At 41.4% G+C, this 27,533-nt stretch overlaps 1 protein-coding gene across 1 annotated transcript in view; it reads right to left on the bottom strand.

The window, feature by feature from the left end:
- The window catches only part of COL25A1 (collagen type XXV alpha 1 chain), a 292,587-nt gene that overhangs the window by 37,462 nt on the left and 227,592 nt on the right, over positions 1–27,533 (bottom strand). Inside the window, exons 15-23 of the mRNA XM_083756612.1 lie at positions 27,289–27,333; positions 25,221–25,253; positions 24,813–24,848; positions 16,576–16,620; positions 9,475–9,537; positions 7,600–7,668; positions 6,115–6,159; positions 4,259–4,303; positions 3,331–3,408 (exon numbers count right to left, since the gene is read on the bottom strand). Coding sequence (XP_083612738.1) covers positions 3,331–3,408; positions 4,259–4,303; positions 6,115–6,159; positions 7,600–7,668; positions 9,475–9,537; positions 16,576–16,620; positions 24,813–24,848; positions 25,221–25,253; positions 27,289–27,333 — 459 coding nt within the window. The remainder of the gene's footprint in view (positions 1–3,330; positions 3,409–4,258; positions 4,304–6,114; positions 6,160–7,599; positions 7,669–9,474; positions 9,538–16,575; positions 16,621–24,812; positions 24,849–25,220; positions 25,254–27,288; positions 27,334–27,533) is intronic.

The following is a 27,533-nucleotide window of genomic DNA, read 5'->3' as shown; positions in this document are numbered from 1 at the left end:
GGTTACATACTATTGTTCATGAATTGCAGTAACACTACTAGAGTAAGAAAACACTATTTGCTAGGCTGATTGTTTATGAAAATTATCCTGCACAGTTATTGAAGAACGCCATCACCTATTGTCTGCATCTAACAGAATATTACGTTGCTTACTTCCATAAAAGAGTGGTATCATCCTAACTAGGAATCTAGCATCTAGCATTGTAATGGCTCTCTGTAAGGTGGAACATTTTCAATTATTTCATATAAAGAATGAAGCACACTAATATTCAGCTCTGCTTAACGCCATGAAAAATGACTTGAGAAGCACCATGCTTGTCTATTTTGATTTATAGCCTGCATTGTTCCTTGAAAGTGCTGGCTTGATACCAATCTTTATAGGGCAGAATAAAGGAAACACAAGGATTATTAATAAATGTATAACTAAAGCAACCCCTTGCTTATCTCTGACCACTAAACTATCTCTGACCACTAAACTATGACTCAAATAAAAACCCTTGCATCATTTCCATAAGACAGTCCAAGTTGGATTTTGGCAATCTGCAAATGGAAGGAAAAGGGAATCCCATAGACGAAATATATCTCTACATGCCCCTGTTGTAGCAAACTTGGCATACAGATAATTGTTGGAAATGGTCTGATTCATTTGAGACCTATAGTGTTTAGAGCTTTGAATTCATTTTCTCATCCAAATGGATGTATTAGTTTTAAATACTCCTTTCTTTTCTGGTAAATTAATGGTTTCTAATACACTGGTTTTGTCATTATTGTATACCTAGCATTAATACCTAATATCACTTTATGGCAATATTTACTCCACACACCTTATAAAATGTAGGATTTAAGGACCAAACCTCTCTTTAGAACTGTTGATCCTGATCTGCAGAAATGAGTCAGAGGTGGACATCTATAGTGGCCTGGCCTTTCACATGCAATATATATGCTTCTTATGTTTTTTTTTAACCATTGTTAAAACCATCGTTGTTTTAACCATTTGTAATATCGTTGCAACCCACTAAGGGATCTTACAGAAAAGGGCATGTATGAACTCAAGCAAGCAAGCCAGCAAACAAACAATTTACTATTATGGAAAATAACAGCTACACAGGTCATGTATGAAAAATTATTTAGCTTGAAATGCAGTTTGTAAAGCAGTTTGCTGGAGTACTGCTGCTGAAGGACTTAATGCTTGGCAAAACTAGACGAGGTGAGTCCAAATTTCCTAGAAGCCATTATTTTTCCTGGAAAAAATAGCCTGAGATTTTTCTTTCTCAGCTCTACTCTCTTAAAGATCACTTTAAATATTTTTCCCCCTCTGAAAATTCTCAAATTTTTTGGGTGTGTGTAGCTTACATTCTCCCAACTACCCTAATGTTCTGGAATGGTGTGGAGGGTTAGAGTGGTATATGGCTGCCAATATAGTTAATGCTGCTACCACTTGCAAAAGTAAAAGAAACACCATAGAAAAAATAGAGAAATTAATAATTTCTTATCCACCTAAACTAAGAAATTTGTAAAATGGCCTCTAATTTATCTTCCCATAGAAATAGTGGAGAACTTTGAGAGATCATTTGTGCAAAGCGCTAAAGGTTACTAATGCTGTCATTCAATACATATTTAGCTGACCATAAGACCCTTAACAGAACTGACCTCTGGGTAGGCATGTGACTGCAGTGCGAGAGCCCTACTGTTCATACACATAACCCCCTGTGTAGTGCATGGGTAAAATAATCTCACTGGATTGGGGCTCACTGTAGTCTTTGATCTTTCTGAAGGAAGAAGTGAACATCGGGATTGGCCACTTGTAGGAGAAGTAGTCTTATTTTGTTTTGAATTCTTACAGTGTTCTGTGCTGCTTGAATGAAAATGACTTATTCTCTAATGACCCGTGTAATGAAGTTGAAGGAATGACTCAGAGGAACTGCAAGCCAGCCAGCAAAATTCTGTCTTATTTTTTGGTTTATTTCCCTGGTCTTAAGCACACATCCAGGAGGACAGCCTTCTTGTTGGGAGGAACAAAGCCAATTCCTACTTGAAACAGTATTTCCAAGTCCTGAGGGGAGCTAAATAACAGCCAAATTCTGAATTTTCCGTAAGTTCAGTGTGCATTGATGAATCTCAGAAGACAGGAAAAGATCACTGCTAATTATTAGGGTACAGCTGACATATAACAATACTGCTGTTCGTCTTCTCTTGGAAGTCCTTTTAGATCTACAAGTCCTTTTAGATCTACTTACATCGGATGGCTTTTAGGCCTATTTGATTCTCCTCATGTGGTTATATAAATTTCAGTCATGGCACTGTAACCCAGGTATTTCAACAGGCTGAGTTGAAATCACCCAAACCTTCTAAGAAATTATTATCAGACATTTGTGTTTCATATGCCAATGACACCATTTCTCCCTGTGAGTGAATGCACATGGAAGATGGCAGCATAGTGCATCTATCTGCAAGAAAATTCACCTAAATGCCAGAGCCTGTAATTGTTCGCCTGACCTAAAGTATTCTTAACCAGACCTTTGCTTTTATGAATTACTGAGTACAACAAAGACAGGCAAAAGGTTATGAAGGCTATTACTATTACTAATTTGGGTTGTAGATGGATTTGACATATAAATGGAAACAGCAGCAAGTGGTATGGTGGAGCTGCACTAGTCATCGGACCTCAGTCCTGCTGAGTCACTGCAGTGTATCAGGATGGCTGGAGCAAGAGGTGCAGCGATTGTGAGGTTGGTGGATTGCAAATGTGCAGGTGGTGCTAATCTGGTGCTTCTGCTTGTTTTTTGAAGCCAGAAGCCAATAGCGGACAGTGTGGTAGCTGTATTCACCTGACCTTCTGACAGCTGAGTCCATGTTGCTTATCAGGAAGGAGGGGGTGGGAAGGTCAGTGTTACATAAATTCTCCAGTAGAAGCACCAGATTGGCTCAGCTGATGCATTTGCATCCTGTCAACCTCACTACAAACTCATCCATCCCCTTCTGGTAAGCAGCAGCGACTCAGTTGTCAGAAAGTCAGGTGAGTGTCCATTTCACTATACTGCCAGTAACAGAATATTCTAGAGTATCATTAAAACACACACAGAGAGAGCTACCTTGGTCAGACTATCAATCCATTTATCTTACCATTGTGTACTTTCTTTACCAGACTTGCTGAGATATTTCACAGGGACTGGCAATGGATAGATGAATGGATGGATGGATGCAAAGCACATACTCAACTCCTAAACTATGGCAACATATGAATACCATGATTACACTTTCTATTCCAACTCAAAGGGCATGGAAGGAAAAATATAATTACGCCTACTGTGCATGACGTCTGGTGACATACCTGCAAAGCTTCGTGGATATTGCCATTGTAATCAATTATCTCTGTTGCCCCTTGATCACCTTTTTGTCCAGGAGGGCCCTGTAAAACATTCACCCCAAAATGTTATTTGGATCAAGAGCACAGCATACAAATCACTCACTATTCTCATCAATTTGAGGAAGGCAACATAAAATTTTGCCTGAGCTGCTGATTACAGCACAGTTCCATTCAGGGTATCATTTTGTTATATTACAGAAATGGCATGTTAGCTGCCTGGAAGATTTATACCAGAATATGATGGATTGATGCATATTTCCTGCTTCATTTTCAAATGCTGCACCAAGCTCACGCTCTTCAGATAGCTTATTGGTATCACACAGTCTGTGCTACCCAAGGTGTACAAATGCACATAAAATCTTGATGGACGTGCTTAAGAGTTGATTGGCCTTGATAATGCTAATGATAACTTTAGAACAGACAAGATTAATCATCTATTCAATGCCATCAGTGACAATGTGTTCTTTTAGTCTGATCATACCAATGTGTTAAATGGAAAACTGACTAATATTATAACAACTAGAATGTGCAGTCTCAGAAAAACACATCACAACCCAGCGTGCATCAGAGATATAATGCAAATCAAAGCTAAAATGTTGCAGATCAAGGCTATAATATTTATTCACAGATAATACCTGTTTTGCTTCTCTAAGGAGTCAACCATTTAGTGTGGCTGAATACTTTTAGATCTCTTTGCCTATTAACATCAAACAGGTACTCTTGCTATACTGTTTTAGATGCCTGCGGAAAACAATTTTTTTATTTGTGCAATCCTACCCAGACATATACTTTAGTTGTTTTAAAATGTTGCTGATTTCATCTGGGCGGCTTGAGGAAATGAGCTGCAACGAATATCATGCTGCATGGAATGGCTCAAATGGTAGTCACTTACCCTTGGGCCCATTGCCCCCAAATCACCTTTGTCTCCAGAATCACCCTAATAAAAGGCAAAATAAGTATTTCAAGTTTAACGTGGGGAAGGACGCAATAAACTCACTATGAGTAGCTCTGTCCCACGGCACACTTCTCTCTGAGTCTTCACTGGAACCTGCTACTCCCTCTGAAGATCCAAAGGCAACTGCGCATTCAGTGCAGGCTCCGCCCCAAATTTAAGCCTCAGGTGCGGACTGGAGTAAAGTCTGCTCACCTGTGGTCTGCCCACCTCGCCCCACTACCAGTGGCACCACGGATAGGTGAGTTTGAACAGCAACAGATGTGTTTTGCTAGGCTGCGGTCCATATGCAAGTAGTTCACTGTACATAACAGAAGGGCTGTATCTTTGTGATCAGCCTAGATTCAGTATGAGACTTGATTAGGATTAGAGTACCCATTTGCTCATAGTAACAATAATCTACTGGAAAGTCAGAGAAGACTCTAGAACAGCGGTTCTCAACCTGTGGGTCCCCAGATGTTGTTGGACTACAACTCCCATCACCCCTGAGCTCTGGCCTTGCTGGCTGGGGTTATGGGAGTTGTAGTCCAACAACATCTGGGGACCCACAGGTTGAGAAAGGCTGCTCTAGAAAGACATTAGTACACAGCTCTGAGCTATTTGTGACAGTACAGCTGGGCTTGTGACTGAACCAAGATGTTTTCAGTATTAATGTGGTTTTAAATAAGAAACTACAACAATAACACTTTAGCAGCCTTTGCACAGTGAAATTTCTATGAGGCGACCTTAGCAGCCTATCTTCTTGCAGAGGGTCATGTTGGGAACAGTTCCTCATTGTGCAACATTTGGCTAAATCCCCCCCATCATTGGTGATCTCTTGAATATAGGGAAACAGTGTGCAGATGTGTCTGAGCAAGCTTGGCAACATCTATCCAGCTAAGGATGCTGTGCTGAGGCAGATACAGTAGTGTTCAGTCTGATCTAGATGGAGCTGCACTCACTGTATGGGATCTGGTTCACAGTTTAGTGGTGCTCCTGGATATAGCTTTGTCATTACAGCCCCAAACAGCATCTAGAGTGCCCTTCATCCATTTAGGCTAGTATACCAGTTGTGGCCTCTCCTGCACAGTCTGGCCTTTGCTAAATATGCTTTGCTAAAACTTTGGATTTACTTCTTTAATGTTACCCACAGGACTACCTTTGAAACAGTTGTATTCTGCATTCTGGATCAAAGCAATTTACATAAAAGAACAAAATGAAAGAAAACACTACCGAGTAACAAAAACAGAAAAAGAAAAAAGTTATACAGTGGATGCTCAGGTTGCGAATGTGATCCGTGTGGGATGCATGTTCGCAACCCGCAGCATTCACAAACCGCAGCGGTGCACCTGTGCATGCACGGGGTGCAATTTGGTGCTTCTGCACATGTGCGACCACTGAAACCCAGAAGTAACCCGTTCCAGTACTTCCTGGTTTCGGCAGTCCATAACCTGAAAAAACGCAACTTGAAGCGTCTGCAACCCAAGGTATGACTGTAATCAAAAGCAGCATAGTTAATACTCTTCAATCATAAGTTAAAAACTATCAAGAGCCACACAGAATAAGAATGTTTTCACTCTCTGCCTAAACACCATCAGGGACAAGACTAGTCTTTGAGGGGAAATTCCACAACCAGGTTGCTGGCACAGAAAAAGGCCTTCTGCTATTTTGCCGTCACTTTGTTTTAATGTAATCTTCCCTGCAAACTGTTTGCTTGAAGGGCAGTCTATACACATATAAAATGAACTAAACAACAGACCACAAAACCTCACCACATCACATTGAATCAGTAAAACCAAAATTTGCTTACTACTGACCTTCGACCCCTTTGGGCCTCTAGCTCCAGATTCGCCTGACCTTCCCTGGGTGATGGAATACATACAAGATGGACAGGAGAAATGAGGACAGAAAAAGGAAAGTGAGAAGAAAAGGAATTAGTATCAGCTACCTGTAAAGTTAGTGCAGGGATGGGGAAGCTGTAGCCCTCCAGATGTTGTTGGACTAGCAAGCATGGTCAATGGGCAGAGATCATTGGAGCTCCGGCTTAGCAACATCAGGGGGCTACAGGTTCCCCATTACTGGTGTGGTAGAAACACTTCATTTTACAATAATGACAACTATTCTTCTAAATAACAGATATTAATGCAGATATATGAATGATGAATGATTTAGTATTAATGAATCCAGGCTACATGATAATTCTTACTACAGCAGCTTACTGAATTCTCTCAACATGTCATTCCCCCCAACATCAACTTGTCAGATATAGTAACCATTGCAAATCAAGAAACCAATTTGGATGGGACCATTTACTCAGAATAAGTGAGGAAATAAAACTGTATGCCTTCATTATAGAGGGTTGTCTCCAAAAAAGTTCTACACTGAAATTAATAGACCTACGTTGGTTATTAATAGACCTACGTTGGTTATGTCTGGTCTTTGACAGTAAAGGTCCACCTCTTTTGCTGAATTTATACTGCTCTGCCCAAACAAAATGGTTTTATTTGTTTCATAATTGCAATGGTTTTATTCATTTTTATAACTGTATATTCTATTGTTGTAACTCAGTTTAGGACTTTATGGTGAAGGGCGGGCAAGATATTTTACCAATAATTTGCCCATTAATTTCAGTGGAGTAGAATGGATCTACTCTGAGTATGACTAATATTGAATACTACCCATAGGCCTGTAATTAATTCTTATCTTAATTTTTTGGGTAGCTCTCAAACCTTTAGAATAAATTACATTGATGCAAGCAATAAGCATACAGAATTCCTAAATCCTATTGTAGCAGTAAATTAACGAGATAATGGAATGTACGTAGAAATACTCCTTCTTGTCTCAAAGTTAGAAACCAGGTTAAGGTTGCACTCATATACAAACTTACCTCACAGTAACTTGATGAGACTTCTCAGCAGACATAGGATTGCACTGTCAATATCTTATTTTATTTTATTAGCTGCACTTGAAACATTGCAATGGTAAGCACCTTAGGCTGTTAATTCTGCATAGACATACCTGAGAGTCCTAAATTTCAATATTACAATTATGAAGAAGAAATTTTGTGCATAGCTACAGGTTTGGCTTTTAACATTTGATCCCTCAGTTTACATAAATAATTTCTGGCTGGGCTGTGCCCCAAAGTGACCAGCATAAATTCAAATGACTTTTGTAGTGCACCATAAATCACACTGAAATTTATTTTTATCACTAGCAGAGCTTTTATTTTTTTAAGAACACACACACCAAAACACAAAGCTCCAAAATGCACACTTTAATTGTCAAAGTTAAACCGAACTGACCTTTGGCCCTGGAGCTCCAGGCTCACCTCGTTCACCTTTCCCAGGGGGTCCTGCTTCTCCCCTTTCACCCTTTCAAAAATTACCAGAGAGAGCAAGATGAGAGGAAAATATTATAGAATGCAGGCAACAGCAGGCATGGTAACTAGCCATTTTAGAAACATTAAAGAGCATCATATCCTGAACATATTTCAAATGGAGAGCTGATAAGCACAATACAGCAACAAACTTTCCTTTTGGAAAATAAATTATGTTCCAGAAGTGGATGCTTACTACTACTTCATCTGAATTGTCAATGTTAAACTACCGTGAAAGTTTCAAATGCTGTGGATTAAATATGAATATGAAGCACAGGGGGAGGGAAAAGCGAGAGAGATAAAGCTACCCATTTTTAAAGTGCTTTCATTTTATTAGTTCCAGTGTTTTAAACAATCACCAGAGTCTTAGATGCTTTCAGTTCTTCATCCTGTTTTCAAGGTGAGCAACTGGGCAGCTAAGCAGAGGGCGATATTGCCCCACCCACTGAAAATTTAGTGTAATAGTTCAACTGAGAAGCGAATGCATCTAATGTGGATAGAGATTTGAATTTTCCAAAGAGCATTTGTGGCTTCTAAAGCAGGGGAAGGGAACCTGTGGCCTCGCAGACATTGTTTGTAACTCTCTTGCAGCGCCAGACAGCATGGCCAACTGCAAGAGATTATGTGAGTTGGACATCTGGCCAGAAGGCCATGGGCTCCCCATTCCTTCATTAAGTGAATCTGAAAGTTTAGAAGTCTCTAACGCTCTGATTAAGGAGAAAACTGAAAGGCAGTTCAGATCGTACAATTAAGAACATGCTCAGAGCAAACAGAGTGGTCCATATTATTTGTTATTATACAGCACCAAGATAGTGAATGATGGTTTACAGAGTACAAACTCCTTGTCCTGAAGAGCTTGATGTTAAAATAAAACAAATAGCTCTACTCAAAATGCATTATCAAGGGACCATACCTAACACTGGGCCATAGAGGCAGAATGGGTCGTATTGCTTATCCTGCTGCCCCCCAGTCTCCCTGCCCAAGCTGGCAGATACGGTCTTGCTAAAAACCCAGACAGTAGTCCAAAGGGATTTCAGTCAGATGTCCTGATAGCTTTGACTGGGCCACCTGGGCTATTCCTGTGCAGAAACGTCTATTACTAGTGAACCAGTTGTAGCTAGTAAAAGGTACTCCTTGCAGCTGAGGTCACTTATGCCTCCAGTGGCAAGCTGGACCCCTGCAAAGGTTTGCTGGAACAGATATTGCACAGCAGACTAAAGGATTGCGGGGTAGAAGGAAAAAAGTAAATTCAGGGCGGATCCACAGCATCTATTTAAATCACAGCCAACAGACATTTAAAGCAGGTGATTTCCCCCAAAGCTTCATTAGAACTGTAGTTTGATAAAGGTACTAGAAGAGAAACTAGCATGCTTTGGGGAAAGTCATGTGTGTTGAAGGCACTTTAAATGTTTGGTGCAGATCTGCCCTCAGTCATTAGTCCTTATTTACCAAGTTCCTAGAACAAGCAGCTGGAATAGAAAATGTTCAAGGGGAGGTGGAGCCAAAAGCTTCTGGTCTCTCAGCTGAGCTCTGCTTGCTTTCTCATCCTCCTTCTGCAATGGCTGCTTCTAGTGACACTTGAGGGAGAGAGAAAACAGAAGAAGCTGGCTTCTCAACAGAGCCACCAGTGGACCTGATTCTATTCTCTCTTTCAGTTCCAGCAAAATGTACATATCATTTCAGTTTGGCTTTAACGGTTGGTTGGGTGAATGTGCTTTGGTCTAGGATAAGGATTAGGTTTTGAACTAATATGATATGAAGTAAGCTACATATATTAAGGGGAGGGAGATGTGAAACATACCTTTGTTCCTGGCAATCCTGGCAATCCAGGTTCTCCCTGTGGTCCTATGAAACCCGGTTCACCCTTTGAAAAATGAGCACATTAGATCTCTGTTAATTTAACTGTGAATAATTACAGTAAAAATAAGTTTACCTCTAATGGTACTTTTCCTAGTCGCCCATGGTTTTCTAACTGCAAATCCAACTGCTATAGACAGATACAATTAATCAAGTTTGATTTCCATCAGCACAGAGTTCTTCAAGAAAAGCTTCATTGAGTTCAAGAAAAGCAAATGAACTGGAAGCTCTTACATCTTGTTTTTCATGGAATTAATGCATGTTCGGCTTCCTGGATTACATTAAAGTTTATGTAAAAAAATAAAAAAAAATACCAAGGCAAGACTAATAACATAACGGATTCAGTGGGAAAAGGGAACTAATTAGCTGTAGTTAAATTTCATTCACAACTTACAAAATATTAAACATTTGCAATTTTGGTTACAACAAATTTTCATTCCAGGATTAAAAAAAAGAACAATTGTGTGTGACATTATTATGCAGATGTTATATCAGAATCCAGGACAAATACAACCCCCTTCTCTTTAAACAGTTTTGGCAATAGATTTACAAACTAACTTAAGAGGAAGAAACTGAATGAAAAGAGCAACATGCAAATAAAAATTGGGTTCTTTTCATTTGTTCTAGAAAACTAATGTGATAAACTTTCTAGTGCTTCTTTCCTGCCCTTCTATAGAAATAATCAAGGCAGTTTACAAACAATAGCAGAACTGTAGTAAGGATTTTGTCTGCTGTAGGTGAGATTCATGCTAAATGCTTAAAAAGCATTACTTGTGCAGTCAACCACCAGTGCAGAAAGTAAAATGAAGTGTAACAATGCAGCCCTATACATTTATATTCAAAAGTAAGTCCTATTGTGTTGAGTGGGACTTACTCCCAGGAAAGACAGTACAGTATAGGATTGCAGCCCAACACACCCATCTTATTCATGTTTGTGCGGAAGTAAGTTCCGCTATCTTCATTCCACAATTGGACTTATTCTCAAGTACCAGTAAGTATGCACGGGTTTGCTGCTTTAGAAGAAGAAGAAGAAGAAGAAGAAGAAGAAGAAGAAGAAGAAGAAGAAGAAGTTTTGATTTGATATCCCGCCTTTCACTCCCTTTAAGGAGTCTCAAAGCAGCTAACATTCTCCTTGCCCTTCCTCCCCCACAACAAACACTCTGTGAGGTGAGTGGGGCTGAGAGGCTTCAAAGAAGTGTGACTGGCCCAAGGTCACCCAGCAGCTGCACGTGGAGGAGTGGAGACGCGAACCTGGTTCACCAGATTACGAGACTACCGCTCTAAACCACTACACCACACTGGTCGCTTAATTTAAATTAGTCCCTTAATTCAAGCACAATATTTTTATTTGTACTAACTAGTATGAAATGTGAGATATTTGCCTACAAAATAATGAAAAATGACAAACAAATTTTGCACTGTAACTGTTGGCATTACTATGAAAAGAGACAGATGTCAATAACTCAGGCTTAATTATACAGTGAAAGAACAGGGAAGTGTCAGCTTGCCCTCTAGGCTGACTGACAAATAAGTTATGTTGGTGTGAAAAACATTACCACTTTATGAAGGCAAAGAAATTTCCTGAACAGCTGGAAACAAAAACTGTATTTGGATAAATTAGCATAGTGTGTAAGCATTGCAGAGAACATTAAATGGATCAATAAATTGCAAGTGAGAGCCAAGAACAAAAGGAGGGAGAGGTAAAGAATAGTAAATAATTTGTTTTATTACTGCTGTCATGAGCTAGGTTGCAAAAAAAAGAGCATGTTTAAACTCTGTTAAAAGGCACCAATGAAAATAGTTACCAGCTTTTTATTTGGGAGGCAAATGATGAAAACACTGTTACAAGTCAGTCCAGCAATCTGACAACTCCAAACTTATTTCAATGGCCAGAAATAAAAAGTGATTTCATGATCAAACTTACTTTAATAAGCACACTTTAAGGCTCTTAAATCATCTTCAAAAATATTAATAGAATGCTTTGATTCTGCAGAGTTCCTAGAAAACTTTCTCACACTACTGCAACATGCTCAAAATCACATCAGTATGCTGCTTCATGTTAATTCATCCTCAATAAACCTCAACCCCCTGTTTTGTAACCACGATCGCTGCCATGAGTTTTACATGTACTAACATTTTGGCATGTGAAAGCCTATTAAATATATTTGTACAAACAAGAGGCTGATTACTTCCTTCTCCTCTTGTGTTACAGGAAATCTCCATCACTGCCAGGCCAAGAGTACTGCTAAAATGTCCCAGTCAGCTTTCATGTACCCTTTCTCAAGTCGCCGTAACACACAGAGAGGCCACAACTCCTTGTCACTGGATACTTCTGACTAAACATCTTAATCTACAATTAATTCCTATAAGCAGCCTTTTTGAATGGTTTGCCTGTGCAGATATAATCCTTAAAGAACCCCAGGAAAGCACCATTGTATAAGCCTTTTGCCAGCAGAATTCTGGCATTTATTAGCACTCGCATTAGCAACCATGCATGTGTTTGTAGGCAGTGCCAGGACCAACCCTTTGGCTTTAAACATGATCAGATATTTGGAACGAAGCCCACATTGGCGAATGTTGCTGGATGTTAAGACACATCATCTCCTATTACTAATTTTATTTATTTATTTATTTGAAAAACAAATGTTTTTAATTGATTGTCAAAAAGAACATAAAGACATAACCACACCCCACCTCCAACAAATGCCTTCCCTCCCTTCTATTACCAATTTTCTGACATAGCTATAATTGCCACTTTTGAAATGATCCCAGAAACAAGCCGGTAGCCAGTTCTTGGCTAAATCTGAAGGAGCTGTAGATGGAGGGGAACATAAATGCAACCACAACAGCTGACAATGCCAAGTTGGCATATTGCCCTGCCATTGCCAACCCCATCTTGGGGAAGGGCTGTAGCTTAGTGACAGAGCACAGATTTTGCATGAAGAAAACCTTAAATTTAATCCCTGGCATCTGCAGGTAAAGCTGAAAACAATCCCTGGAGAGTGACTGCTGGTCAGCACATAATAGCAAGTTAGGTGGAACAATTAATATACCCAATATAAGACAGCTTACTATGTTCCTTGGCTCAGCAGAACCATGGTGAGGAAGACTATGGAGGAAGCAGTATGCATGCACCCTGCAGCCTTTGCAGCCACCTTGCATGTGGAATTATGTGCTAGAAGTGAGCTCAGTAACTTGCTCCCTTAAAATGAAGTTCCAGCATCCACGCTTGAAAGAAGAAAATTCTGCTGCTGTGACCTCTTCCAACCCCCACCCAAAACCTGCCAATCAAGCCCAAAACAAACTAATCTAAGTCAATTTTTTTCCTTATTAGCCAGCAATTCTGCATATACCACTGTTTTTTTGATATGTCATCAACATCAAGATTGACATCATACTCTCTTTTCTACATTTACCTACAATATTAGCTGAAACCGAGAGTGATTTGAATGTTTGCACAGGACTAATAAGAGTCAAAAAAGCAGGAGTTCATGTCATTTCAAACAAACTGACAATCCAAATAAGACACAATTTCAAAAGATAAGATGGGATTACATATAGAGCAAAGTACAGTGGTACCTCGGGTTAAGTACTTAATTCGTTCCGGAGGTCTGTTCTTAACCTGAAACTGTTCTTAACCTGAAGCACCACTTTAGCTAATAAGGCCTCCTGCTGCTGCCGCGCCGCTGGAGCACGATTTCTGTTCTCATCCTGAAGCAAAGTTCTTAACCCGAGGTAATATTTCTGGGTTAGCGGAGTCTGTAACCTGAAGCATATGTAACCCGAGGTACCACTGTATATTTAGCCATCACATATTGCTTCCTTGATATCTGCCAGTTTGCCAAAACTATCACCAGCCATTTCAACCAAAACATGACTAAAGAACTTCAACATAATAATCCATTTGGCTTCTTGAATAAAGTTACTCTGGCTCCCCTTATGACCCTCCTTTCAGGTTTATTCAAGAAAGAAATACAAAAACTTCAAATGTTCTTTTACATAACTGTACCAAGAATACTCTACAAACATTGCTTCTTTTCAGATTTGTGTTGTCATCAACTACTCCACTGAGATAGCAAGAAGCAAATGGAATTCTACCCAGATTAGTGATGTTAATGGCGTGTGAAACAAAGTAAACAGGCAGTTCCATTTCAGTAAGGCGTACAGATGCCTCTGCAATGCAGAGGCAAATGAAAACAAGAGACCCATTCTGTTTTGATCTGGGTCCTTATGGAATCAGAAACCATAGAGGACTTCTTCTTAAATAGCCAAGAATACAGGAAACTGCATTTTGGTATTTTCTTAAAGTGGAGACACCCACTCCCCCCCCCCAGCTCTTAGATGCACCAAGTTGAGGTTCCATGGAGCCAGTCTTCAGGGGGCTAACAGCTTCACCACATTCTCTCTGACATCTGTGATAGTCATATAAAAATGACTATCACAGGGGCTCCCTAGGCTGCGGATAGCAGCCTGCTTCCCAGGCGTGCTGGAAGCAGAGCGCCCGGCGCTTCGGGAAGACATCCGCAGCCTAGGGAGCCCTGCAGGAGTTCCTGCAGGGCTCCCTAGGCTGCGGATAGCAGCCTGCTGCACGGAGTGCGGGGAGCGCTGAAGCAAAGCGCCCTGCGCTTTGGGCAGACATCGGGCAGCCCCACAAGCTCGGGGGACAGCGGGGAGGCGCAGCGCCGCCATCCTGCTGTTCCCCGACCTGGTTTGGATTCCCCAACCTGGTTTTGGGGGGGAAATAAAGGGGGGAAAATCCCTTTATTCCCCCCCAAAAAAACTAGGTGCGTCCTATGGGCCGGTGCGTCCTATGGGATGAAAAATATGGTAGTTTTGGGTCCCAACTCTTTCCTAAACAAAGTCAATGCCTGCTTGGGGAAGAAAGCACTTAAGACTCTTGCATGTTCAAGATGGCATGCACCAAGCAGCTGTGGGGCAGGGCACTGTTGTTCCATACTGTTTTAAAAACTATTTGACTTTGTGTACTTCATGGTACATGTAAGAAAGGGGGAGCCAGTGCGATGCTCCCCAGGAAGTGTAACCATAAATTAAGCTGCACCATCCCAATTTCAGTAAGCCACAAGTTGGAGGAAACAAGGTTCATCAAGAGGCCTGTGGAGAAAATGGCAGTCAAACATTTCCCAGATAATTTCTCTGTCTCAGCTGTTTAGTAGAACTCTAGTGCATCAAAATACTCATATTTAAACATGATTTAATTTATATATCTCTGAAATAAAATGCACTTTGTATTTTGCAAGCACAGATAACCACTGCTATTCTCCAATCACCTAATCCAAAATATTGTTAAATAATATAAAGACTTATCCCCTATGCCTGTGTGGCGGGTTCAATTTGTAGATTTACATATCTGGCTGCCATTGCAAATCCACCCTCCCCTAACCCTATACTGTTTTGGAATTCACACGGGTCAACATCCTGTCCCATATGTGCCTTGGCTTGCTTAGTGCTGGAGTGCTGGCTGCTATTAAGAGACAGCCTTCATGTCTTGAATTTTAAGAGAAAGAGAGGCAATAATTTATGCTTTCCAGAGTTCCCCCTGTCCACCAGGAATCGGTGTGTATATATTATATGCATACACGGAGTATCACTTCCTGGGATACTGGAATGCAGACAAAGCCAAAAGGCATTTTGCTTTGTATCACAGTGCAAGGTTCAAGGAAGACTTGTTTAAAGGGGAGCATGGGATTTCACACTGATGAGTCAATATTCTATATTTGAGTACTCTGCCTGTTTCCTGAATGAAACTGTGGAGCACATTCTCACACCAGTAACATTTCTAACTATTCCAAAAGAACAACAGCACAGGAGGCTTTATAACATATTGAATTTCTGGATTTTTTTCCTTTAATAACCAGCTGTCAGTGTAGGAAAGGCAGGGCCAACATGGTGCCCTCCAGATTTTCCTGCACTGTAATTCCCATCCCGGATCATTGGCCAACTAGCTGGGGCTGATAAGAGCTGTAGTGTGACAAAATTACACATTGGAGGGTACCGCACTGGCTACTCTTGATGTACTGAAATAAAAATGGGAAAGGGAAAGAGGGAAAAACATGAATGGAATTTATTCCTATGATACCACAGTAAGAACATTCTTGCTGAATGTAATGAATTCATAAGATATGCTTCTGTGCTCATCAGACATTTATTTGCCCAACTCTTAAAGATCCTATGCACACTTATCTGGGAGTAAGCTCCAGATAGCCAGTGAGAGCCAGTGTGGTGTAGTGGTTAAGAGCGGTAGTCTCGTAATCTGGGGAACCGGGTTCGCTTCCCCGCTGCTCCACATGCAGCTGCTGGGTGACCTTGGGCCAGTCACACTTCCTTGAAGTCTCTCAGCCCCACTCACCTCACAGAGTGTTTGTTGTGGGGGAGGAAGGGAAAGGAGAATGTTAGCCGCTTTGAGACTCCTGAAGGGGAGTGAAAGGCGGGATATCAAATCCAAACTCTTCTTCTTCTTCTTCTTCCATTGCATATAATGGGCTTACTTCCATGCTAATCATGCACAATTGCATTCCTAATCTACAAAACTAAACAATGATCAAGAATGCATAATTGATTGTAACTTACAGCTATGTATCAAACAATACACTTGTCAAGTTTGCTTTCCTATTTGTGGTGGGCAGTGAAAACATGCTTTCCCTTCTCACCCACTGATGTGCATGAATCTCCTGCCTCTGTTGCAACGTCTGTGTGTAAAATCCAACTCTTGCAAACCATGATTGTATGGTTTGACATGCCACATAAAGTATAGGAAATGACATTACAGTCTGAGTCCATGTACATGACTGGATTTTATGCACATGCCTTTTCGAATGTCAGTGGACCAGTCCTATTAAAGTTAGCCCATTGACTATGTGAGATTACTGCTGCTGTTTGTTAATATATTTCATATTTATTGGAAGTCTCCATATATTTTTTTAAAAAATGTAAGTTTTCTATATATCCAGTTGACATGTTAACACACCCTTCTCATATTCATTTAACAGGTTGAACTTCACTACATGGAGATCATCATTATATTTACCTTAATCCCAGGAAGTCCAGGAAGTCCAGGGAGCCCAGGCTCACCCTACAAAATAAAATGATATAGCATTGCAGGAGAATATTAAACCACATTTAGTAGCCAAAGGATAGCTACATAGTCAAAATTAAATATATGTGGAAGGATTGAAATAACTAGTCCCACTAGCACAAGCCCATGCTAGTGTAAGGGGTTCCCCTGCACTTCTCCTCCCCCCAGGCCCCCCCAAATTTACTCTGGGAAGAATCCAGAAAACCTCCAGAACAGCAAACAGGGGGAAGAAAGGGATATCATTCAATCTGACAAGCCAAATATGAACCCAACCAGACTGTTTATGGAATGCTTTCCCCAGAGAGGCTCACCTGGTACCTTCATAACATATCTTTAGGCACTAGGCAAAAACGTTCCTACATAACCAGGCTTTTGCTGATTAATCAGTCTATGGCCTTTTAAGCCACAAAGGAAGGCTAAGGCCTGCTTCAAGTTTCACCACAAGCTAGAGTCCTGTGGGTCAAGCATCATTTGAACAGGCCTTCTATGATAGCATAGTTCTACTGGGGCATTCATAGCAAAACAGTTTCTCATGCTCTAAACAATTGTCGTAAATGTCTTACTTGAAAGGGATATCCTTCACATTCAAGAAACCAAATATTTTTAAACCCAAGGACTTTGGTACAAAACTGAATGCAACAGGCAAGGCACATGGTTGCAGCATTGACAAAAGCCTTTGCCCAAGTAGGAGTTCCATATGTGCATGGAATCTACAATTAACTCTGCATGCCCATTAAAACTTTTCCCGAAAATGCAAGATGATGACTGCTTTAAAGCATCATGATTTACTTCAGTTGTAGATTAGGCTGGTATACTGGTTCAGATTAACACTACCCATCCATTTAATATTGCCAAGGGATAAATTATATTTTCCACAGCACTGACAAGTGACAACTTTGCTTGCATATGAACTCCAGTTATTAGCCATTGTTCTATTTATGCTAATATAAGAACAGTGGTAAAGTTCTCTCCTCTCTAATGTTCTGCACAAGCTTATTGTGATTTACAGCTCATATTTTTATTCCATAGTAGGCACTTGCTGATATGCTGAATATTGTCTGCTGTCAAACTGAGTTCCGAAGCAATGGATTAGGCATTAAACTAACAGGGCTCTGTTCTGTTGTGGAAAAATTAAGAGCAAGGGAGAAGGGTGAAAATTGCTGCCTAACAATATTCAAAGGCAGTTCCATGAGGTCACAGTTTTGATGAAGAGGCTGAGAAGTAAATAAGAAGCCCTTGATGTACATTTGTGCAGTAAACTGGCAGAGTGTGCACTGAACTGGCAGAAGTGCTTGTTTAGTAGGAAGTGCTGACAGGCAGCCCAGTCTAATGAACTGGTTTTAGCTGCAGCAGCATGCGTGGTGGTTGCTACCATTGCTCTTAAATCCAATTCTACTGATGACAAAAGAGACTAAACCGCCAAGGGCTAGAAAGCCTTACAGGAAGTTGCCTTAGAGCTAGGATAAATGTGCGAGGCATGGCAAGGCTCCTGAGTACAGGAGCACTAATGGCTGCATCTACAGTGGCAATGGAGATGGTGTTGTAGGATGCAAGACTTGAACACTGTAAAGATCAGGGCCTCATAGATTTAGCCTGTGGACTGAGGAAGCTATAGTCCTCCAAATGTTGCTTGACTATAACATCCATCAGCCAACCAGTTTGTACAAAACCATTAGTGCTCCTGTACTTTGTCCTTCACCTTGCTATGCAGGGACATTTTCCTCCTAAGCTCTAATGCGACATCCATTAAGACTTTCAAGTCCTTTGTCATGTTAAAATCAAATTTACATTCACAGTGAATGTATGCATTTTATTTGCTTCACAGATGTATGAAATGGAAAAAGCATTTTATGAATCACTTGTGATAATAAAAAAGGCCATCAAAAACTGTCACTGCTCAGCTTCTAGCTGCTATTTTTAAGAGATCCAGGGCTGGTCTTAGAGGTCAGTGAAGATAGACGAAGGCAGGAATTTGATGCAGCCAAAGTTTTTAAAATGCTGATCCTGGCATGTGTGCATGCACAAGTGCCATTTGGGCTTGCTTCAGGTAGCAACATGTATTTGGCTGGCACTGAAGAGACCCGTGCAAGTACCTCTGAAATAAATGGACCAGACACTGCATGATAGCAGTATCTGATGGATAGATCACTCTGCAACCATTTTAGTCACCAGCATTTATCTAGCTTCTAAATTTCAAAATTTTATATATAGGAATTATACACACTGAAAATAAAGCAGCAAGCAGCACAGTACATCAATTCATTTCTACTTTAAGTGTCTTTAGTTCAGACATCATTTATGGTGGATCATAGATTTCATGGTGTCAGAGAGGTTCTCAGGATATGTTAGGCACCATCACAAACTCATCACTTAATGCTAATTGATAGCTTCTGCTGTACAGGTCTGAAGATGAAATTGCAAGTGCTTTAAGGCAGAGATATACTGGGAGGTCAGAATATGAGAGCTTGTATTATATCCAACTAAGATTTGTTGTGCAATGGAGTTTATGATGTGTTGAGCACCACTGGGAACCACAGACGAAAAGATATGTACCGGTAATAATAATAATAATAATAATAATAATAATAATAATAATTATTTATATCCCGCCCTCCCCAGCCGAAGCCGGGCTCAGGGCAGCTAACAACAATAAAACAGTACAACACAACACTCTAAAATCATTCATTATAAAATTAATTCAAAACAAACCACTGGCAACCATTGGGCCAGAGCTCCATGAAGATTGCCGAAGGAGGGAGTCAGGCTGTGCCCTGGCCAAAGGCCTGGTGGAACAGCTCTGTCTTGCAGGCCCTGCGGAAAGATGTCAAGTCCCGCAGGGCCCTAGTCTCTTGTGACAGAATGTTCCACCGGATCAGAGCCACAGCCAAAAAAGCCCTGGCTCTAGTTGAGACCAGCCTAACTTCTCTGTGGCCTGGGTCCTTCAAGATGTTTTTATTTGAAGACCGTAAGTTTCTCTGTGGGACATACCAGGAGAGGCGGTCCCATAGGTACGAGGGTCCTAGGTCGTATAGGGCTTTAAAGGTTAAAACCAGCACCTTAAACCTGATCCTGTACTCCACCGGGAGCCAGTGCAGCTGGTATAGCACTGGGTGAATGTGATCTTGCAGCGAGGACCCCGTAAGGAGTCTCGCTGCAGCATTCTGCACCCGCTGGAGTTTCTGGGTCAGTCTCAAGGGCAGCCCCACGTAGAGCGAGTTACAATAATCTAATCTGGAGGTGACCATCACGTGGATCACAGTGGCTAGGTCAGGGCGAGAGAGGTAAGGAGCCAACTGCTTAGCTTGGCGGAGATGGAAAAATGCCGCCTTTGTTATAGCTGTACAGCTATACAGCTCTAAGAATCCAGCTAAAATAATACAGCAAAGCAATATTACCTTTCAGAATCAGGATTCTACCTATAAGTATGTAAGATGATAACATTTACTTATATCCTCAAGACTAGATGAGAAATGTATTGCATTTAAAACATCACAGATTTTTCTGTCCTTGAATCAGATGAGACTTAATGGACTTTGTGACCCAAGTCCAATGGGAGCTCCACAACACTACAGCTGTGATGACTTTTGTTGCAATGAATCTTGCGCGGGAGAAATCCCCAATGGATTGTGCCCTCTACATCTATTTATTTATTTATGGTATCATGCATTTCCACCCAAAGCAATAATCTCATCAAATTCTACATTAATGTGGATTTCATGGCTATGGATTATTCATTGCAATCTCATTCATTTGGTCAATCATGAATGTAATGGAGCGAGAGCCACTTTAGTGATGCCACATTTCAGCAAAATATTCCCTGACTGATGAAAAGAGCAATAGAGAACATGATTCAAACATGGTTTAAAATATGCTGTAGTACATCCAATGCATTATAAACAATTTCAATGGTTTTATAGATTAATTCATCTAAGATGCATTAACTAGCTTTTCCAATTAAAAGAGACTCTTATGAACAAAATAAATTTGCAGATCATAACAGTTTTAAACATAAATATCCATTGGCTGCAAATACTTTATGTACATATTTATCAACAATTTTTTTAAAAAAAATAAGCACTATTTTTTTGAGCCATTCTTTTAAAAATCCATGACTAGAATTCAAAAGAGGAGGACAGTTCATTCTGGACACCCAAAGGGCATTAGCCTTGAGTTTCTCAAACAGCCATATGGAAAGCACTTTAGGCAACTTTCAAAAGGTGCTTGTGATATTGCCTGAGGGTTTGCTGCTCAAAGGGGCGAAAGCCCAAACATTCCACTGGACATGCTGAGGCCTTTAAGCAAGTCTCTCCATATCCTGGCCTATAGACTTTGACAGACTATCTGCCCTGGGGTGCCATCCACCAAATGGAGCTTAACATCCTCCGTAAAGTTTAAGTAGTTTCTGCTGTTCCTCCCATATAATCCCTAGTAAAATGAATGAACCAAGCACCTAGCCAACATAGCACAAACTGTGTCATAAAAAGTGAAATGTTTAAAACATTTTACGGCCTGGTGTGCAATTTTTATATGATCTAGTTATCTTTTTTCAGGCAAGTAAGCATATTAGGAAATATATTTCCAGTGTGATACTGAAAACAGGAGAGAATAACGATGAGGGATGGTCCCAGGAGAGTTCATGTGCTTCACTGGGAACAGGGTAGCTGGGCATTCCATATTAGTTTAATAAACCCCTTATTTTTAAGGGAATATTTCATTGTATTATTTTTTTTAAATAATTTGTATTAACCGACCAATCAAATCAAATCAAATCAAATCAAATCACGTCACATAAATTCCGAATTACAAAGCCGAATTTTAAATTTTTTTTGGGGGGGGACCCATATTTCAATTTCCGAAGGGGATTCCAATCATCTTCTTGCTGCTGCATTAATATCCACAAATCTGTCCAAATAATGTTCATAATTCTAACCAGTCCTCTCTTGCTGTTCTCACATCTCATCTTGTTCGTATATTTTTTCTTTTTTTCTTTATGATCTCTTCTGATAATCTCCTTAAGTAGGTAAACACCAGTTGTTATCCAGTGTGAATTTTCCGTTCTTCCAATCATCATGTCGAGATGGTTTCCATATATCATCACTTTCATAAATAAAAGCTCTCTTTCTATCATCAGTCTCGTAAAACTGTCGCCTTCTTTAGTCCCTCTGAGGAGGCCACTCACAATATGAAAACAAATCTACTCCTCCTCTCAGACATAAGTCTTTCGACAGAGCTTGCCAAAATGGCGACGGTATTTTTTACTGCGTCATTCCAAAGCTCCTATACATTCCACAGTCTCCTTAAAACATGCTTTGGTTAGAAAATTATCTCCACACAGTCTTAAATCCTCAGCTTAAGTAATTTAAACGGCATTTCTGACTTGTAACTTGTGGGGGGGGGGATTCTTGGTTAATCACATAGAGAAAAGAAAGGAAAGTTTTTCCCCTCCCCCATCCAGTCCCGTCGCCGAACATACCGAGCCTTGGTGTGTCTTCTCATGATTTATTCCTGTTCCTCCGACCCATCTTGTTTCTCAGAGATCTCTTCGGTTAGCAGTCTTTACTCCCCATTCATCATTGAAATATGTGCATTAGCTTCCTCCTAATTGTTTCTTTTGAAGTTGCTGCAGCTAGAGGCGTGAACCAGGGACAGCGTCCAGGAGCGCCGAAATCCACACAAGGGCTTTCTGCCTAGGGCCCCCACCCCCTCAAATTCGGGGGTGGTATAGGGCACAGCAGGCAAGGGCAGTCCCCCACACACACACTTGGGAGGGGGGCGGGAGGCTGTTTACTCCCATCACAGCCTCTTAATTACCTCGTGTGGGTTGGACAAATGTTATTGTCAGCCATCTTCCGATGTGCCCCTAGTGGCCCCACCTTGAATATTTCATTGTATTATTCAGGACAGGCCCTAGGCAGAGTGAGACAGATGGCTCAGGTGGCAGATTCTGCAGGAAAACTCTCAAGTGGTCAGTTCTGCACTCCCTAAGCTAGTCTGCTGTCTCCCAGCTGTGGAGAACAGTGTCTCATCACCAGTGTTGAAGCAAGATTCATCTGCCAGCCTAGTTGGCTTTTGTATATGGATTGGGGATTGCATCTTCTTGTCCTTTGCATCAAGTAACAAAACATCTTGAGCTGAGCCCTGCTCCTCTTGACTGATGAAAACTAGCAGGGAGAGGACAGCTGGCTGGGCCACGGAGGTGCCTCATACGTCCTTGCGAGAGGGGGTGGACCTTGCCTGCTTGAAGGAGGGAGTGGTAAAACCACTCATCAAGAAACACTCTCTGCTAATCTCCCATTATTGGGCAGGTTTCTTGAGCAGGTGGTCACAGACCAGAGCCAGACATTCTTGGAGGCAGGGGTGGAGGAAGGGGGGTGCTGTGGGGGCAGGGCGCCCCGAGTGTCACCACTGAAGGAGGTGACAAAATGCTGGGTGGCACTCACCACGGGGCCTGCAGCATACCCGAGCCATGTGTCTCTCCTGGGAGTGATGTGGTGGCTTGGGTGCCCACAGGCTTCGAACTGCCCCAAACAGTCCACCTGCTGCCTCCCCCCCCCAGCTGTGGGGCAGCTGAGTGGGAGAAGGCAGGCAGACTCCTCAGAGGCCCCTGGAAAGAGTCTTGTCCTGGCTTGCCCTGCCCCTGGGCACAGGGCAAATGTGCTACCCTAGGCACCCAATCGGCTTGCTCTGCTACTACTTGGAGGAACCTGATTTTCTAGATCTATTTCAATTTGGGCTTAGGCCTGGTTTTGGCACAGAAACTGCTTTGGTCACCCTGTTTGATGACTTCTGTCAGGAGAAAGATGGGGAAATATGTCCTTGTTAATTCTCCTCAGACTTTCCATGGCATTTTATGTGTGGAGTGCTGGCTATTGTTTTTGTTTTCTTTGTTATTATGGTATGTATTTTTGTGTTTTTATATTGTAAATATTTGGGTGAAGGGTGGTATAGAAAGGTGGTATAGAAAGGTATTGAAATTATAATAACAATAGTAATAATGGTGTGGTAGGGAGCTTAATAAATGAACATTAATTCATCTCACATTAATTCAGCAGACAGCATCCTAAAAAGCAGAGACATCACTTTGCCAACAAAGGTCCGTATAGTTAAAGCTATGGTTTTCCCAGTAGTGATGTATGGAAGTGAGAGCTGGACCATAAAGAAGGCTGGTCGCCGAAAAATTGATGCTTTTGAATTATGGTGCTGGAGGAGACTCTTGAGAGTCCCATGGACTGCAAGAGGATCAAACCTATCCATTCTAAAGGAAATCAGCCCTCAGTGCTCACTCAAAGGACAGATCGTGAAGCTGAGGCTCCAATACTTTGGCCACCTCATGAGAAGAGAAGACTCCCAGGAAAAGACCCTGATTGTCAGGGAACTGACATCAGTACGAGAGGCGGAGGCAGGGCTCCAGAGCGATGCCAGAGAGGGGACCAGCAGGGGGGAAGGAATTCAGCACAACACCAGTAGAGAAGGGAGGGAGATGGAGGAATTGGAGACTGGTCTCCAAGACCCTGCATCAGAGACTAGTGGAGAGAGTGCTGGCACACCCCTGCCTTCCCCTTACTTGCACAGACGAGTTCCGCACAGGGAAAATAGGAGGAGACTTGGGGTCAAACAGCTCTTATGCTGGAAAAGGTTCAAGAAACACCCACTGACAGATTCTGCAAGCGACTGACCGGCCACGGAGTGAGGGCTGTCAGCCAAGGCATGGTGAACCAGGCAATTGGACACAACTAGCAGGCAACTTACGCACAAGTAACCCCTTACAACCATTACACTGATGTTGGGAAAGATGGAGGGCACAAGGAGAAGGGGATGACAGAGGACAAGATGGTTGGATAGTGTTCTCGAAGCTACCAGCGTGAGTTTGACCAAACTGCGGGAGGCAGTGGAAGACAGGGGGGCCTGGCGTGCTCTGCTCCAGGGGGTTACGACGAGTCGGACACGACTAAATGACTAAACAACAACAATTCATCTCACAGATTTAATACTGAGGGAAAGAATCATTTAAGTTTCCAGAATGGTGGCTGTGTTAAGTCTTTTGCAGCAAAAGCAACAAATAGTTTTGTGGCAACTTGAAGATATATTTTTTTAACGGCATGAACTTTTGTGGACTATAGCACTTAATCAGATGCATGGAACATTATTATCAGTTGCAAGTATATAAGTGAATAACTTTGAAACATTACCTTTTGTCCTGGTCGACCTGATTCTCCAGGTTCTCCCTAAAACAAACACATGATAGAATGTAATAAAATGGGTGTAGGAGTGCCTCCAAGCTGGAAAGAAGGAAGGAAAATGCAGGAAAATTCATTTGGGCATTGAGTAGCAAAGCTATCTGAGAAAGGCTGTGATTTATACATTACAGTCGTACCTTGTTTTGCGACCGGGATCCATTCCAGAGCCCCGGCCACAAGCCGAAAAGGACGCAGAGCAATGCGCCTTGTCTGTGCATGCGTGAAGCATGATTTAGTGATTCTGCGCATGTGCAAGTGGCAAACCCGGAAGTAACCCATTCCGGTACTTCCGGGTTTGCTGCGGATGTTCACCGAAGTGGACGCTAGATGAGGTGGACTTTTGCGGAGATATTACTGTACCTTAATTCCTGCAGCAGAAGATCCGGGGTCACCCTGAATAAAAAAAATCCAGAAATAATGATCAAATGTGGAAATCTAAGTGGAGATTTAACAGTTGTAGCAAACCAATATAATCATGAAATATTTTATGGGTCTGGTTCACTCATAAACTATAGTTGAGAGTGAGTGTGATGTGGTTGTGAGAATAAAACCAGGAAGGCCCCATGAGCAAGAAATAAGAGGAGGAAACCACAGGTGCTTAGTATTTTTCAGATTAATCCTTCTTTAGGGAAAAGGTTCAAGGAGCAAATCTCAGCAAGGGCATAAATCACTTACAATTGTAGCTCACCAGAGCTGTTAGAATGTCAGACTAGGTCTGTTGGTGGACAAATCCCCAGCCAACCAGCCAAATAGCTCATTGGGGGACCCTTTGGGCAGCCACTATCTCTCAGTCTCATCTACCTTACAGGGTTGTTGTGAAGAAAAAATTGGGTGGGGGGACCATGTTTGCCACCTTGAAAGGTAAGGCATGCATACATAGACCATTGTAGGACCAAAGATGAACAGGTAATTGAAATGAACATTTCACGTCTAAGAAAAAATGCTTCTTCAACTTTCCTGTTTTATATGACATTATTACAGATTCATTTTCATGTTTCACAGCCAATTTAAACAGGTCTGGAAAAAAGGAATAGCGTGTGAAGGTAGACTCTTCATGTTTTTTAAAAATATATAAAAGGTAAAGGTACCCCTGCCCGTACAGGCCAGTCTTGCCAGACTCTGGGGTTGTGCGCCCATCTCACTCAAGAGGCCAGGGGCCAGCACTGTCCGAAGATACTTCCGGGTCACGTGGCCAGCGTGACATCGCTGCTCTGGCGAGCCAGAGCAGCACACGGAAACGCCATTTACCTTCCCGCTAGAAAGCGGTCCCTATTTATCTACTTGCACCCGAGGGTGCTTTCGAACTGCTAGGTTGGCAGGCGCTGGGACTGAGCAACGGGAGCGCACCCCGCCGCGGGGATTCGAACCGCCGACCTTTCGATCGGCAAGCCCTAGGCGCTGAGGCTTTTACCCACAGCGCCACCCGCGTCCCTTAATATATATATATATATATATATATATATATATATATATATCACAACATATAAAAATATATATCACAAGATAATTGCCGTTATTTAGAAAAAGTGACTATCTTTCTCTCCCCAAAAATTACTTATCATGGCAAGATGTGTTGAAATCTCTAAATTAATAAAGTCAGGCTGAAAGAGGCCTGTAGTCATCTATTTATTCTCAGTCAAGATCTGTCAGAGCTATCATCCCTTTTCTCCAACTCATCACAAAGTTTATGTTGAGAACTGAAATCTAACTAGGTATCACAAATGACAGGATAATACTATGTTCATATTATATTTACTGAAGAAAAAGAGGGGGAAAGCTTCACTCTGGTGGAGCACATGCCTTTCAAATTGGCTGTCCTTGAATTTGTTCTGTAAACCCCACAGATATAAACACTCTCAAATTAATGAAAGGAACTATTTTAAAAAAGAATTTTTGAGATGGGGAGATCAAAAAAGACTGAGGTATCTGCAATATCCACTTGACTGTAAATAACATGCTTTGAGAAATAATATTTGAAAATAGATTTGCCCTGTTGTATTCAGAAACAAAGAAATAGTTGTGTGGAGAGATGCAGCTGTGAAATCCAGTTGTATTTGATATGTTTATGATTTATTCATAATACTGGGGGGGGGATGTGTGACATTATCTCATTTTATGCTAGCTGAGTAAATGTAAACTATGTTGTCGAAATAGAGAGATATAATGAATAAGCATTTTAATAATCCCAAACCACCCTGGGAGGTATGTGGGTCAAGAACCAGTCACGGTCCCCCAAGATGTGTAAAGCACCATGCATTCTGTAACAATAGCTATTGTACTCTTGCTTATTGCTATTCTGTTTCTTATCAGAGAAAAACATTAAAAAAATATTCTATATGCAGTTTGTTTTCGATACTTTTCAAAACATTTTTTAAACATTAAATTACTGTGAACGTATCTTTCCCCCACAATGCACTATGACCTGTACCTTTTCTCCCGAGTCACCTTTGGGCCCAGGTTCTCCGGAATCACCCTAAAAATTAAAACAATCAATAAAATACGTGCACTGTGTTTAATTCAACATCTGCCTCCCACTAAAATTTTGTAACACTATCAATATTTCCTCCCAATTATATTGTTATTGATACCCCCCCCAAAGTTGTTATAACCAGGGTTTTTTTTCCAGCCAGTACTCTTTAGAACTCAGTTCCAGCACATCTCAGGGGGTGCCAT

The sequence above is a fragment of the Podarcis gaigeae genome, assembly GCF_964106915.1.
Source record: "Podarcis gaigeae genome assembly, chromosome: 9".
NCBI lineage: Eukaryota > Metazoa > Chordata > Lepidosauria > Squamata > Lacertidae > Podarcis > Podarcis gaigeae.
Note: the sequence above shows the minus strand (reverse complement) of the source record. Positions and strands in the feature narration are given on the sequence as shown.